At 33.5% G+C, this 16,683-nt stretch overlaps 1 protein-coding gene across 6 annotated transcripts; it reads left to right on the top strand.

Annotated features, from left to right (window-relative positions):
* Nucleotides 1–1,089: 1,089 nt before the first annotated feature.
* Nucleotides 1,090–15,658, top strand: LOC109051867 (microsomal glutathione S-transferase 1-like). 6 transcript variants are annotated; one of them, XM_042739290.1, is made up of 6 exons: nt 1,094–1,242; nt 2,593–2,695; nt 3,916–3,998; nt 14,402–14,543; nt 14,663–14,757; nt 14,855–15,658. In XM_042739290.1, exons 4-6 carry the CDS (start codon nt 14,418–14,420, stop codon nt 15,099–15,101), a joined length of 468 nt encoding a protein of 155 aa, XP_042595224.1. In that variant the 5' UTR covers nt 1,094–1,242; nt 2,593–2,695; nt 3,916–3,998; nt 14,402–14,417; the 3' UTR covers nt 15,102–15,658. The 6 variants fall into 6 exon arrangements, with proteins under 6 accessions (XP_042595217.1, XP_042595209.1, XP_042595224.1 ...); XM_042739283.1 differs by lacking the exon at nt 2,593–2,695 and having other exon boundaries at nt 1,090–1,242; nt 14,407–14,543; XM_042739275.1 differs by lacking the exon at nt 2,593–2,695 and having other exon boundaries at nt 1,090–1,242.
* Nucleotides 15,659–16,683: the final 1,025 nt, after the last annotated feature.

Genomic DNA, 16,683 nt, shown 5'->3' with positions numbered 1-16,683 from the left:
ACCACCGCAGACTTCATCCTATCTGCGATTCCTCATTTGAAGTTTTATTGCAGCTATAGAGCTGAATAACAAGCAAAGCATTACAGAATATTGAAAACAACTTTTGCAGTTTATAGACATTTTGACTTTCTTTTACAACAGTGGAGGTCCACCATTGGTTTATCTGAGTTGATTTGCCAATTTAAAATTCAAAATTTGTATTACATTGTTACACCAGTAGGTGACAACTGGTGACTGTCTTTATGAGTGAGTCGTTGACTTATTATCTCAACCAGTTTGTTAGAAAACACTGATTCATTTCAAAATGAAACAAATAACTGTATTTATGAGTGAATCATTGTATAATTCACTCAATCGATTTGGATTTGAATTTGAATGAAACACTGTGTGTTGTTGCAACGGTTCTGCTTTGGTTTCATGGTAATTTTGTTTTTGTGTGTGTGAAGCAAAAATACAGTAAATATTGTGTCTAAAATGTAACTTACTCTTAGCTTATTGCTTTTATACAAAGTTCAATTAACAAGATCATGTTCGCAGTTGTATTGAATATCAGCACAGCCATTCTGCCTTGGGCTGTTTAACTTTAATGTTAATGTACCTATATAAGGGAATATAATATAATATAATATTTACTCAAATCTCTGAACAATAAAACACATATCTAGCAGTTTTTTATTAGTAAGATGAGCTAGTCACACTATGACCAACCTTGAAGATTTTTCATATGATTCACAACAAACCTTACTGGTTTCCTTTCTAATGGCCTGCTATGCTATGCAAATGTAATTTCATACGACAAGGAAGGTAAACTTTCTTTCCGGAGTTGTGTGTGTAGGGGGGGCTCCCAGTGGGGGACGGAGTGCTGAAGAAGCCCTGTTCCAATTCTGTCATTGTCAAAGTTTGACATAATAAGCGACTGTTCACGCGCCTTTGTGTGATACAACACAAGAGCAGGGTCCCAAATCCTCACTGCTAATTTTTCGTTGTTTAAAGGGAAAAACACAAGATGTCTATTCTTTTAAGGGATGTTCGGCAGTGCTTATGCTAAGTAATATAACAAACCTGTCGTGATGTCTGTTTGAGCACCTTTTATCTTTCCAAATCCACAGGAGGGCTCTACCTTTACCATGCTGGAGAGAAGCGGCATCTCTGAAATAATTTAAGTAGCCCTTTTTGAAAGCCCAGACAAGTTAAGAGAATTCACATCTAAGATCAAAGCTGTGCTGTTGCAGTGCCACTGGAGTAAGTATTGGCTCTCTAGCTTTCTATGTTGTGATCAAGTGCTGTTTTTTGTGGTTAAAAGGCTGTGCTAGCTTTTCCTAGCGTTTAACTATAAAGTTGAGCGTGTCTACATGTTTACTGCCAGGTGTGTGAACAGCAAATTAAGTGTCAAGATATATATGATGTCCACTGATGGAAAGCAAGCATTTATTATGTACCAGCCAAGAAACTGATTTATCTCTAACACCAACATTAATGGAAAGTCAACAATGGTCATTCATTCTGTTATTATTCAATACTTCAGCTTACTTAAAAAAAAAAAAAAAAAAAAAAAAAAAAAAAAGTAAATGATTAGTGCACTGAAAAAAATTAATTCTGTCATTTGCTCACACTTATTTCATGTTATTATTATTATTAGTTTTTTAACTGTTTGTTTGACAGTAAGTTTTTGCTCTGATATATTGTATCCATAAATAAAAAGGTAATTTAGAGAAAAAGGTTTTAAATCACATTTAATGAAAAATGAAAAATACATTTGCAATTGTGAGATATTAAGTCGCAATTCCTTTCTTCACGCTGTGCCAGAAACAAAACCCAGCATAACAGCGGTCTGTTTGACTTATGTGCTATTTTAAATCTTATATTTAGGTTTATTAATTTAGCAGATGCTTTTATCCAAAGCCACTTGTAGGAAACAGGCAGAAGGAATAAGTAATTTTAACATACTTTATTCCTGTAAGCTTTAGAGTAGTGCAGCACTAGTTAAGAAGTTTATATATATATATATATATATATATATTTATTTATTTATTTTTAAGAAGAAATAGTTAATAAAAAAGGTTTGAGTGTTATTAGAATAGGTCTTCTGAAACTGAAAGATAACATTATGTGAAGAAAAGTCCAAAATGATTTGCAGATAATCTTGAATCTAGCACATGTTCCAGTCTAGAATTAAAAAAATGGCTTTTGCAACCAATGCCAATAGTGTATTTATTTATTTACTGTGGCCTGTTCCTCACACAAAGCCATCATATGACTTCAAAAGTCATGAAGTATAGTGGATTAGTCATGTTAAGCCATTTATTATCCAAAGCATCATTGCATTTAAATTACACATTTATCAGTTTTTGCTTTCCCTGGGAATCGAACCAATGACCTCACACCATGCAATACTGTTTGAGGTACAGAAAGAAGTTATATTTCCATATGATTCCATGAATTATTGACCAAATCTTCACATTTAGGTGAACTGTTTCTTTAATAACACCCTGTGGTTTGTGTTAGATTCATCCGAGCACCATTATGTGTAAGGTTGAAGACAAGAAAGTTCTTTCGCTAGTTTCTTTATTCATCTATTTTCATTCTTGACAGATAAATCTGCTGGGATTTTCTCTTTTTTTTCCTTACACAAGAACATCTCTAATTTCATCAGCTCTCCTGACTGACAAGCATCATTATGGATAAAATTATCTTGGTAATTATCCTGCCGAAAAGAGATTTATTTCCCTTTGTGAGGAGGAGAGCGGATACATGGGGCCACGCAATGATCTGCAGCGTGGAGACGCTTCGTTAAAATAAGCATCCTAATGAGATGAGCCCTCCTGCAGAGCGCCGAGGCCCAAGCGTTACGCCTAGCAGGAACACTCGCTTTTGTTCAGATGTGCATTAAGTAAGTGTGAACACGGTATCGTCTGCGTTTGGAGGGCCACTTATGCAGCAATTCACAGTACGTAATTATCTTAATTTGCACCCCGGAGCCATATCCGATATGAGACCTTCTGCCCATGACTACTCTGACGTAACTCACTCGTAGGCCCATGTCACAGAAAGGTGGCAAGCTACTGTTGGAAATGTGAGATGATGAACAGAGAGTTCATTGACTGAAATACTTTGAAATATTTAGTTTTGCAAAACTTTGCCTGTAGTTGCAGTTTAGAAAATTGTAGACTGTAGACTTAACATGTACTGGTTAGCTGCATTTAAAACCTTCATAAACACTGGCATTATGATTTTTCGAATGATAGAATTGTTTCTGTTTCTTAGTAAATCCCATTAATGTATGCTTTTGGCAGAAACATCCATCCAAAGGGATTTACAGATACATTTTATCAGTATGTGTTTCCTAGGATTCGAACCCACAACCCATTGCAAGCGCCATGCTTTGGAAGTGCATCAGACTTATTTTGATACAGTGCTTTTTGAAATATGTACATGACTTTTTCTGAAAGTGACTTAAGTGTCCACTTAACTGTTGTTTGTGTGTTTGATTTTCATAATTGATCATTAGCAGTTGTACAGGTTGACTAATTTTGTCATTAAGCTCAGAGTTTAGGTGACGCTGATGGGGAAACAAGCTCTTTATGATAATCAGCAGCAGTGTTTGCTGTAATTAAGTGCAGAATAAGTGGACTCTTTTCCTAATGGCTTTGCTAGTTAAGGGTCATTGTCGATGGATAGATTATTAAAGACTGAAAGAACCTAACAGGCACCTACAGTTACTGTAGGACAACTTTCAAGAGTACACAAGATTGTTAACCAGAAGCCGTCATGTTTTTTCTGTGATATTTCCTTCTGGTAACCTTAGGTAACATTGCTAGATGTTTGCAGTTTCAGTACAGATGGACTAAGGCCATCTCTAACATTAAGCAAGGTCCATCCATCCATCCATTTTTCATAACACTTTATCTTCTGCAGGGTTGCAGATGGGTTGGAGTCTATCCCAGTGTCTCGGACCACAGACAGGGGACACCCTCAATGAATGGCCAATATTAAGCAAGGTAAAAAAAAAAATCATACATTTTAATGGCCCTTCAAGGTTTATTTATTTATTAAATTCATTTATTTTGCTTACCATTTTCACTCTTTGTAGCTCTTACTGGTTTGTTGTTCTTCCAGTCTAAATGATTGAGCTTTTAGTTGTCTGTCTAAGGTTTTATATGGAAGACCAGCACTGTTACATAAGAAAAATGATCATATTTTGGTAAATCGTAGTTATGACATAAAAACACTAAATTATTAGATACCCCAAATTCACAATTATGAGATAAAAAGTTGTTTTTTCATACTTATGACTTTTATCTCATAAATATGACTTAATATGTTGTGTTCATGAGATAAAAAGTCAAAATTATGACAAAGTATACATACAGTACTAAGACATAGTAAGTTTAGTATCAACTTTTCGCCTCAGAATTCTGACTTGGTATCTAATCTTTTTAACATTTTACCTCATAATTGACTTTTTCTCTCATTATTAACTCGTATTACTATGATTTTCTTTAGCGCAGAACAATATGAGAGTAGAGAATATAAGCAAGTAGAGTATCTATCTAGATGGTTAACTCCTATTGCTATGAATGGGATAAACAGCAGCATGCAAAATGGCAGAATAAATCACCAGCCAATCGCAAGTTGGTAAAGTCATGTCACTGCAGTTGCCATTAAGCTCCCGTTGCCATAGTAACAGTTATCCATGTAAATGCATAAACAATGTTCTCTAAAATGCTTACACTCTTCCATATATAATTTTTAGCAATGTAAAAATATATTTGCATGTGATGTTATAAGTTCTTTCCACATCTTTTCAGCAAATTTTGCTTTGAAGTTGTTCATTGTTGGCTAAAGTTACATCTGCCAGTGACGAGTATAAATCAGGCTTCAGTGTCATGAGACTTGCACTCGCAACTGCACATGCTTTCATTTAAGTACCATTTTAGCATAAGAAACAAGGTTTCAGTATTTCACCATTCAAGTAACTAGGAGTTGGTTTTGCATGCCTAAAATAGCTGCCTGGAGGAATTACAAATATGGCCGCAGAGTGACCTGATTTTCTTTGAAATGGACTTTGGTTGCACTGTTACGTTGACATGGACAATGGCTAGACATACTGTTTGGTAATCTTTATGCAAACATATTTAGCATAATGCACAGCTGGCAAATCAGAATCAAGTATTCCAGAGAACCATGTCAAAAACAGAGGTAGATGTGTTTTTGGCGGCATAAAACTGTCAGCCCTTTAAAAGCAGGTCACCTTCACAAGCTGATTGCATGATGTGAAATTTATGGCATACACATGCACTGAAGCGGGTATTTGTACATACTCAGCATTCTGCTTTTGAATGTCCAGGCACAGTGCATGTGACAGTGCTGGAAGAAATGTAGACGCCGCCTTGGGTCGATACAAAAATGTATGTGCTTGGAGCCTAGGAGGCATTCAGTAATGAAATCAATAGCTGTGCTTGGCTCCTAGCATTAAGATCATTGGTCTGGCTGTTATTTAGTCATCGTTGTCCTACAACCCGGGTGCAAGTTGGCTACCAGTGAAAAATCAATAAAGTGACACCACAGTCTGCATCCCAATTACTGGTGAGACTGGTGAGAGATCAATTCATGTGTTGGCCATTAACAGGTCCTTTTGGGAAATCATACTGCGTTATTTGTGTTCGGTTCTCATTCGTACAAGCGTTCTCCTTCCCTGCCTCACTCTAAAACAGCGAATTATACAAATCAAGAGATGGTACAGCCAAAGACCTAGTTACCTTGTTTTGCTTTGCCTCATGCGACCTTCACATCAGTGATCTCACAATAACATGTTTTATTAGGTTGTGTGCTATAACCTACCAGAGTTGCTGCAAAATGTCACTTTAAAGACATTAAATAACATGAAGTTGTAAATGTTTGATTGCATGATTGATTGTGTTTTTTTTTGTATATATATATATATATAAGAAAGAAATATAGTTATTAAATGTTTATAAATTGTGACAAAGAAAGTAAATAAAAATTAATACTACTTTAAACGGTTTCTTTTCGGGTCATCTGGACAAACATATTCTGCTGCTCTAACTTATATTGCTCTTGGTGAAAAATCTGTTTATTTTGTATCTGTTTTAAAGTTTAATCTTAACTCTAACAAAAAATATTTTAACATTAAAAATGATTTTGTCACCCTGAAATTTGTATATAAGGATATAATAATATGCTGTGTTGCCTTGCAAAAAAAAAAAAAAAAAAAGCAAATTCATAAATCATGGAAACTTTTGTATTTAATCAAATGTTTTTTTTTTTAAATAGATATTTACATCAAGTAAATAAATAAAAGGAAATCAACCAACCAATAAATCTGGGAAAATGTGATATTTATTCAGTTGGTTGAAAATAGATATTGCATCACCCAAAAATTGGTATAAAAGAATATAATGTTTTGTAGCTTTTTCTAAATAAAATAAATAAGACTGTAACATTTAATCAAATGGTTTAGAATGGATATTTATTTTTATTTAAAAAAAAAAATTCATATCAACTCCAGTAGTTTATAAGATTTTTTTTAAATCACTTTTTTTTATTATTTTATCCTCAACGAAGCTGCTTTTTTTTTATTAAAAAATACAATAAAACAGTAATATTGTGAAATATTATTTAAATTTAAAAGAACTCATTTTTCAGCAGCCATTACTCCAATCTTTAGTTTCACATGATCCTTCATAAATCATTCTAATATTCTGATTTTATTCTCAAGAAAAAATTATTATCAATGTTGAAAAGGACTGCTTAATATGTTTTTTTTTTGTGGAAACCATCATGCATTCTTTTTTCCAGTTTTTATTTATTTATTTATTTTTATGAATAGAATATTATACATGTTATTTACTATCACTTTTGATTAATTTAATGCATCATTGCTGAATAAAAGTATTAATAAAAAAAAACATCTTACTGACCTACACTTTTGAACAGTAGTGTATTTATACTTAACTTTGCAATGTATAAAAATGTGTTCAATGAATGCAAATGAAAGTTGCTTTTGCCATTTATCAAACTGTTTTAAACTATCATACTTTGTTGTTTTTAATTAAATACTTTGTATTTATTCTGAATTCTTAATATGCACACCACTTAAAGATTACCCATTACAGCTTGACAGAAATATTACATATAATTGAAATTCATAAATGCAAAAGTGTTGAAGAGCCAAGAAGTTGTGCTTACACTAGGCAGCCGTCCAGTTTTCAAAGTCTATTTTTTTTTCTTTAATAAATGTGAAGCTACTATTAAGTCTAAAGGAAAAGCATTAGCGTTCTTCAGGTGAGGTGCAAATCCAACACTAATGATATGTGTCTTGCAGCATTACTATTCTGATGGTGAGGTTGTTGACACCTGACACAGACCACACTCTTAAATCTCTGACTGCAGCATGACATCTTTAAATCCCTTGTCCCATGTTGATTGACATCTCTCATGTGCTCCTCTGGTAAAGTGGCACAGCCCCACATTTCTCCCTGGAATGGTAAACACGAGGTAAAACATATTACTAGAAGAAGACAGCAAACGGCAGCGTGTCACTAGGAGAATATCTCATCAGTCCACATTCTTTATCAACTAGTTCTCCGTGCCACACTTTCTTGTGCAGCTCATGCATATGTAAAGACCAGAATATGTTCCAGCAGAGATAAGGATGTTGCTCGCACCTGCAATGCCTTACAAAACACAAGCACAATGGCAACATGACGTGCAGCTGTTTAGCGTGACAGTGGTGTAATTGTAAGGAGGGAGAAGACGTCTTGTTCTTCACTCAGCTTGAGACAAGACTAACTTCTCGCTCCGAGATACTCTGCAGAGGAAGATGACAGTAGCGGAGAATGACTAGATCTCTTTCGTGCCTACAATTACATGGCAGGATGCCTTATGTGTGCAGTCAACAGAATAAGGCCTAACGAAGCAGATATCTTAAACACGGCTACAAGATACCATTAGTTAAGAATGATGCACCATGCGGTGTTCAGCATAACACTGAAAACATCTGAAGTAAAAAAAAAAAAGAGAGGCACATTTATATAGAAGCTGAAGAACACAGTGTATATTTGTTCAGTTGACAAGCTTTTAATTCTAGCAACTTCAAAAACCACTCTCATGAATACTGGTAATTATTTGTATTGTCAAAATTGTGACCAGTCATACGACTTATTTTATTTGTTATTTTTTTCTTTTTCTTTTTCTCATAAAAATTCCTATAGCTTCTCATGAGACTAGGTCGGAACCTATAACTTTGCCATTGCTAGTGTCATAACAGCACTTTAAATTAATTTCTACATGTACTTGTGCTAAGTAAATCAATAAAGTGCCAAGTTATGTCAGCAGTACTTAAGTTTAGATGTATTGTGTACTACAAATCATAACTTCAGAGCTTGAAAACAGTTTAATTTTAAATTGAAATAAAACTTGCCTCAGACCTTGTTTTGTTTACATCTAGTATTATGATCAATCTCAGTAAAATGGATGAATAAAACATTTTTTAAAAAGTAATTGCAACTTTTTATCTCACAGTTCTGAGTTTATATCTCCCAATGCTGACCATTTGCTCTTAATTGTGACTTTCTCAGAATTCTGAGTAATATATATATTCTATATTTCGGAATTCTTTCTTTCGTTTTGTATGAATCCAATGAGTTTACATCTAACTGCATTCCAAGTGCCCAAACCTGCTTTTCTCCATTGTTTAAACAGGACCTTTTTATTTTAGGTTTTAACATAGGCTGTCTATTGCAGTCTTATCTCGTCTGTGTGAAGGTGCAAAGAACAGTTTGGGAGACATTACAAAATCAAGTCAAAATTTATTTATGAAATGTAAACAGTGCAGCAAGCATATTTTATGTTTCATTTTCATATTGGTTACATTGTTTAAATGTATCGCTTTTAAACCGTTTAAAAGTCTATTAAATAGACTATAACATGGCACAGCTTATCCGTGTAGTGTGACAAGATACACCAATGTTGCATGTTGTTACAAAAGCAATGTGTTCAGTCAAGGTTTTTTTTTTTTTTTCCTGGGCCGTATTTTTAGAAATGGCTTTAATATTTGTGCTTAAAGAGTTAACTAAGTCACCCTGAAAAATATTAATAAAAATGTGATAACTAACATTTACATTACGTTAATCACATTGAGACAAGATTGGCGACTGCACTCACCACTGATATATGTAATAAGTGCATGCATTTCCTGAGAATTGAACTCAATGGCGTTGCGAGTAATATGCGCTACTATTGGTACACCAGCAACGTACTCGAGGAACTCTTGGTTTAAATGTAAACACATTGTTCCAAAAAAAAAAAAAAAAGGTTGCATTAGTATGATGGGCGTACTGACACGCCCGCCGTCTCACGTTAGTTCAGGAGTGAAACTGAGTGGCGTCGAAAAGGTGAGAACCGCATCAAAACGCTAATATTTCAACTTAGACTTCACTTTAACTTCATGTTCTTGTGCTTTTGTTTGTTTCTTGTCAATATTAAGCCTATTTAAAGTGCATTGGCATACTTTTTTGACACACCAATGAGACCGCCTTGAGCGTCCTAAGTTCGCTTTATTGTTTCCATTATACTCGTAAACAAACACATATTTGTGCAAACTATATTTAATGTAACAATATTAAACATCCTAAATATAAAATCCTTTAAATTGTGCGACATAATTAGTATTAAATGACTTGATTTGCTCTGTTTATGTACCTTAGCTGTTGTAAATCCAACTTTAAAAGTACAAACTGCTATACGCCGGTATTTTGAAATAATTGTTTGCTATGATTTGTTTTGAAGCTGGGCGGAGCTTACATGAATATTCATGAGTTTCCTGTTTCGCGTTAAAGCGTCTCTGATAATATTAGTACGTTGTCACTGAAACATAAACGATTTTCAAAAAGGTATGTTTTAGCCTAGAATGACATTATGCTTAGTGTATTGTTGTTTTTTATTACTATTGTTAATATGCAAAATAATTTAAAGATTGTGATTGTCGTAATGATTTACCTGATGTAGGCTATGCTCCAAATGAGCCTACAACAATTAAGCATTTTTTATAATATTAAGAGTCCTTAAAATGTGTCGTTTAATAACTGTTCCAAAATGTATCTGTTGTGCCATAATAAAATGTATGATGATTATTCTGTCATTCCTAATCGTTTGCTCAATCATTCAAAAAAATGTTTTTAATAACAAAGCAAAAGATGAATTTTTTTTAATGCACACATGAACTGGAATATAAACATTCTTAATCTCTGTATTTATTTATTTATTTGTCTAAAAAATATACATTTAGTAGATAAAATGCACTATATAGTTAAACAAAAGTGTACAAATGTCTTTATACACTTTATTATTGTATTTAATCATATACACATTGTGGTGCACTTGACAATCATTTTGACTCAAATGTGTATTGGTCAAGTTTTGAAATCCACAACCTTGCAGTACTTTAACAATTTTTTGCTTATTTTCTACAAACTTATAACAATTAAAATGTTTTGTAGTTTAATAGAAAGTGGCTATATCAAAACATACAGTAATTTGGTATATTTTCATTTCAAAGATAAAAGTAGATTGCTTTTGCTGAATAAAGACTTCAACTGATTCGGTGTTAAAAGTTTTATTAACCGATGTGGTGAAGACATTACATAAATGACATTTACTACACACCTGTATAAATATAAAATACATGGTCATGTTTTGAGAAAAAAAATAAAAATATAAACCGGTGAAAGCTACACAAGGATGTAACAACTTGTATATGTGTTCAGGGATAGGCCTACTGATCAACATAAGCAAGCACATGTTATATGACTTCTGTTTTAAGTAAATTATTAAATACATTATTAAAGTAAATTCCTATATGAACAAGAAATGGCAAACAGAAATTTATGCACCATGAACAAACTCAATGAAATCAGTCTAAATGTTGGGAGAAGAAACATGCTTCCAAATCAATGGGATCATATTGTTTATACCACTGCAGAATAAGCCATTCAAGAATGACCCACATGTTTTAATATTAGTGGAATATCCACCAACATGAACTTTTTTACAAAACCCTTTATCCATGAAACATGTTTTATTAGGTTGTGCTTGGTTTGATTACCTTTGATTATCTTGATTTCCAAAAGTGTGGATTTCAGGAACAAAATGTAGTAAAACTTTAAAACTGGTTAAATAATACAACATTTGTATCAAATAGTAGGCTATACAAGTTTTTTTATTTTGCATATGATTTGTTTAACTATTACACTGATAAAGTACACATCCACCATCCCCTGCATCAGATAAAAAAGCAAAAGTTAATTCTGAGAACGTTTACCGCATGGTCTTCATCTATGTGTGCAATAGTGGCCTCATATATAACTTGACAAAAATATAAGTCTCCCCCATTAGAAGAGCTTGTAAGCTATAGGAAAAAAATAACAGGCAGAAGTGCAAGTATCAAACTCTGCTGATTTGTAACAGATATATTAATTACAAACAAACAGCTTCTCCACATGAACTGTAGGCTGTCATGCACTTCCATGTGACACCTTTTTTAAGGAGAAAAAAAAGTTAAATAGTTGTTACTACATAAGATTCTCTTATACCGTTCTTCATTTCTCACCTTACAGTCTTACAATAAAGTGAGCAAGTTTGTGCCACCATATGCTAACACACTTCAAATGACATACTTTTCATAGCAAAACAGAGGAATATGAGAAAATATTTAACAGCTACTGGCCCATTTACTTGTAGCGTATTCTAACGATAGGCTGCTTCTGGCAAATCAGTGGCTGGAATCGTTGAGTAAACAATTTAAAAACAGCAAACAATAACATTTTGTGCACAAACGAACAATTATATTCAACATTTGCTTATCTTCGTTAGAAGCTGAAACGTAATTAACCTACCTTGTTGAACAGTTTTTGGTGATCCGGTGAAACGTACTAATATTATCAGAGACGCTTTAACGCGAAACAGGCGGAAAACTCATGAATATTCATGTAAGCTCCGCCCAGCGTCACCGAAAATCTCAGACACCGAATATTCTGAAATAAAGAAGATATTCCTCTGTTTTGCTATGAAAAGTATGTCATTTGAAGTTGTGTAGCATATGGTGGCACAAACTTGCTCACTGTATTGTAAGACTGTAAGGTGAGAAATGAAGAACGATATAAAGACTCTTATGTAGTAACAACTATTTAACTTTTTTTTCTCCTTAAAAAAGGTGTCACATGGAAGTGCATGACAGCCTACAGTTCATGTGGAGAGCTGTTTGTTTGTAATTAATATATCTGTTACAAATCAGCAGAGTTTGATACTTGCACTTCTGCCTGTTATTTTTTTTCCTATATCTTACAAGCTCTTCTAATGGGGGAGACTTATATTTTTGTCAAGTTATATATGAGGCCACTATTGCACACATAGATGAAGACATGCGTAAACGTTCTCAGAATTAACTTTTGCTTTTTTATCTGATGCAGGGGATGGTGGATGTGTACTTTATCAGTGTAATAGTTAAACAAATCATATGCAAAATAAAAACTTGTATAGCCTACTATTTGATACAAATGTTGTATTATTTAACCAGTTTTAAAGTTTTACTACATTTTGTTCCTGAAATCCACACTTTTGGAATCAAGATAATCAAAGGTAATCAAACCAAGCACAACCTAATAAAACATGTTTCATGGATAAAGGGTTTTGTAAAAAAGTTCATGTTGGTGGATATTCCACTAATAATTAAAAACATGTGGGTCATTCTTGAATGGCTTATTCTGCAGTGGTATAAACAATATGATCCCATTGATTTGGAAGCATGTTTCTTCTCCCAACATTTAGACTGATTTCATTGAGTTTGTTCATGGTGCAAAAATTTCTGTTTGCCATTTCTTGTTCATATAGGAATTTACTTTAATAATGTATTTAGTAATTTACTTAAAACAGAAGTCATATAACATGTGCTTGCTTATGTTGATCAGTAGGCCTATCCCTGAACACATATACAAGTTGTTACATCCTTGTGTAGCTTTCACCTGTTTTTTTTTTTTTTTTTTTTTTTTCAAAGACATGACCATGTATTTTATATTTATACAGGTGTGTAGTAAATGTCATTTATGTAATGTCTTCACCACATCGGTTAATAAAACTTTTTAACAACCGAATCAGTGAAGTCTTTATTCAGCAAAAGCAATCTACTTTTATCTTTGAAATGAAAATATACAAATTACTGTATGTTTTGATATAGCCACTTTCTATTAAACTACAAAACATTTTAATTGTTATAAGTTTGTAGAAAATAAGCAAAAAATTGTTAAAGTACTGCAAGGTTGTGGATTTCAAAACTTGACCAATACACATTTGAGTCAAAATGATTGTCAAGTGCACCACAATGTGTATATGATTAAATACAATAATAAAGTGTATAAAGACATTTGTACACTTTTGTTTAACTATATAGTGCATTTTATCTACTAAATGTATATTTTTTAGACAAATAAATAAATAAATACAGAGATTAAGAATGTTTATATTCCAGTTCATGTGTGCATTAAAAAAATTCATCTTTTGCTTTGTTATTAAAAAACATTTTTTTGAATGATTGAGCAAACGATTAGGAATGACAGAATAATCATCATAATTTTTATTATGGCACAACAGATACATTTTGGAACAGTTATTAAACGACACATTTTAAGGACTCTTAATATTATAAAAATGCTTAATTGTTGTAGGCTCATTTGGAGCGTAGCCTACATCAGGTAAAATCATTACGACAATCACAATCTTTAAATTATTTTGCATATTAACAATAGTAATAAAAACAACAATACACTAAGCATAATGTCATTCTAGGCTAAAACATACCTTTTTGAAAATCGTTTATGTTTCAGTGACAACGTACTAATATTATCAGAGACGCTTTAACGCGAAACAGGAAACTCATGAATATTCATGTAAGCTCCGCCCAGCGTCACCGAAAATCTCAGACACCGAATATTTCAGAACACCGTTTAGAGGTACAGAAATCTTTTCTTTATTTTTTATGTAAATACTTGCTTACGTATTACTGTCTTTGTGGCATTTCTTTATCCATTTTTGGTAAAGTAAATGTTGTAAATACCACTTCGTTTTTAAGATTCTGGAAAATCCAGTTTAAACTGACAGCTGTTTTGGAACGTGGTTTTCAACTAGTCCAAACTGGTACTGGTCAAATTTATTTGGTAAAGCAATAGGAGGGGTGATATAAGATATTTTCTATCATATTAACCAGTAATGTTGCTTTTGTAAGATTTTCTATATCAAAATGTAACGAAGTAATGACAAATACTGTGTTTAAACTTTTGATGTATTTATCTATATGTGTGCCTTTTGTTGTTTCTCACTTGTACACTTGTGCAGTTTGAATAAAGATGGCAGAAACTGTGCACATGATTGACAGCGAGGTTTTCCTGGCCTTCTCCACATACGCAACCATAGTCGTCCTCAAAATGATGCTCATGAGCCTCATGACCTCATACTTTCGCTTGACAAAACAGGTACAGTACTTATTGCACTCAATTTACTGCTTATGCAACCAGCATTTTATCTTTTTTCAGAATTTTTCAGTGGGCTGTCAAACACTTATTTTCCCCAGATTTAATGGCTCCTCTTTTAGGTTTTTTCAAACTTGGAGGACACCAACTTAGCGAAGACCACAGAAGACAGGAAGAAGCTGGTCAGGGTGGATCCGGATGTGGAAAGAGTGCGACGGTAAACATATAAATGGTTTTATGACAAGATCACTGGGTGAGCGATGGAGATGCTACTGTTGTTGTCTCTTTCTAATGCCATTACTCTTGAATCACAGGTGCCATCTGAATGACTTGGAAAACATTGTTCCCTTTGTGGTGATTGGTCTTCTGTATGCACTCACGGGGCCTGATCTCTCCATGGCTCTGTTGCACTTCCGGGTGTTTGTGGGGTCACGTTTCATACACACAGTGGCCTATGTGATGGCACTGCCCCAGCCTACCAGAGCTCTGGCCTTCGGTGTGGGGCTGTTCATAACTTTTTCTATGGCTTACCGGGTGCTCACCACAGCTCTTTTTCTCTAATGGATAGCATTCAGTTCATTTGAAACCATTTCGTTTTAATTTACGTGTTTTTCGCAGTCTTATGTCAAAGAAAATGCATTGAGGAATTAATTATAATGCTGTTTTTGTGTCACGTTGTTTTAATTTGCTAATTTTTTAGTGCATTTTCTATTGGATTTCAGTACCACAGTTCCATGAATGCTTTGTATAGTGTGAATAAAACTAAAAATATGGCTTTACACTGCTGATAATATTTAATTAATGTAATCTTTAACTTCTGACACACATTTGAGGATGAGACTACAGCTTTGGCTTGTACTGTACACTAAACAGACATTTGTTTTTTGTTACTCATTAATCCCGATTAGACGTTGAGCAACAACTTTTGTATTAAATAATGTTGGAGTGTCAGGTAATTAGGTCTATGTAGATTTGTGTGCATTTAACAGTTTCACAGTAGTTGCAAAGACAAACAAAGGAAAATGTTTAATTTGCAAAGCGTCAATGAATGACAGCAGAAAGTGTATTAATGGATTTAATAAAGTTTAAAAATAAAAATGAGAATGTTTCTGACAAGTGGTCGGTCGCAGTGCTTTTAATGTTGCAAGTGTGCAAGAAACCATTGCATGATGTACCACTAGAGGGAGCTATTTGAAAGCCCAAGTGGTACCAATGTTAAGTCCAATGTTTGTCTAATGCACACGGAGCACCTCTTTATTTGTTTCTACTGCACCCTTGGCATGCAGACACACACAAAAACCGTATTCTTGTGCACTCTATCTGATCATATTCTGCCCATTACATAAACTGAGATGTTTTATACAGCCACGCTGCTAACATTGACAGATGTTTGGTAAAAAATAGCCCTGCTCAACAGTACAAGGATTGCTATCTTATTATTCATGCTTCACTTATTATCTTGCTATGTTATGAATAGCTTTATTGCTAATTTCATGCAACATCGAGCAATCACTGTAACATAATTAGCCTCAGATACATTAAAATTTATCTTCCAGTGTTTTTACTATTAAGTGTTTCAGTCTTTATAAGATTTCAAAAATAGTTCTGTTTTTGAAGTCATACAATCTAAGTTCACTTTGTTTCAAACAAATTCAGGACCTCCATTCTGTTACGACCAACCAAATCTGCTGGAAACAACTCTTCAACTTTGTAGCAAAGCAAGAATATCTGAAATTCTGAAACACATGAAGGTAAGTGAACATATGAACTAGTCTATTTGTGTCTAAGCCTGTGAAAGTGTATTATTTGCCATTACAGGTTCAGTTTTACACTGTCAGACAACTTTGGGATCTGAAATGCAAGTTGTGACTGACTTTAAATTTGTGACATATTTCTAAGTGAAATGGCATATTGAACAACAAAAAAATGTAGGGTGGAACATGATGGAAATTTTATCTATTGGTTGGATGATTATGAAAGGGGAATGTTGTATGAGTCAGATCACAGGATTAGCAAGTCATTTTGATTAAAAATTACATTAAAGCAATGCATGGATTCTTTTGTTTACATTAAGACCAGCAATGTGCAATGAAAAACTGAATCAAATTTGATTGGCAGACATTCAATAGACAAGCTGTCTGAA

Source organism: Cyprinus carpio, chromosome A4, assembly GCF_018340385.1.
Source record: "Cyprinus carpio isolate SPL01 chromosome A4, ASM1834038v1, whole genome shotgun sequence".
Lineage (NCBI taxonomy): Eukaryota > Metazoa > Chordata > Actinopteri > Cypriniformes > Cyprinidae > Cyprinus > Cyprinus carpio.
Note: the sequence above shows the minus strand (reverse complement) of the source record. Positions and strands in the feature narration are given on the sequence as shown.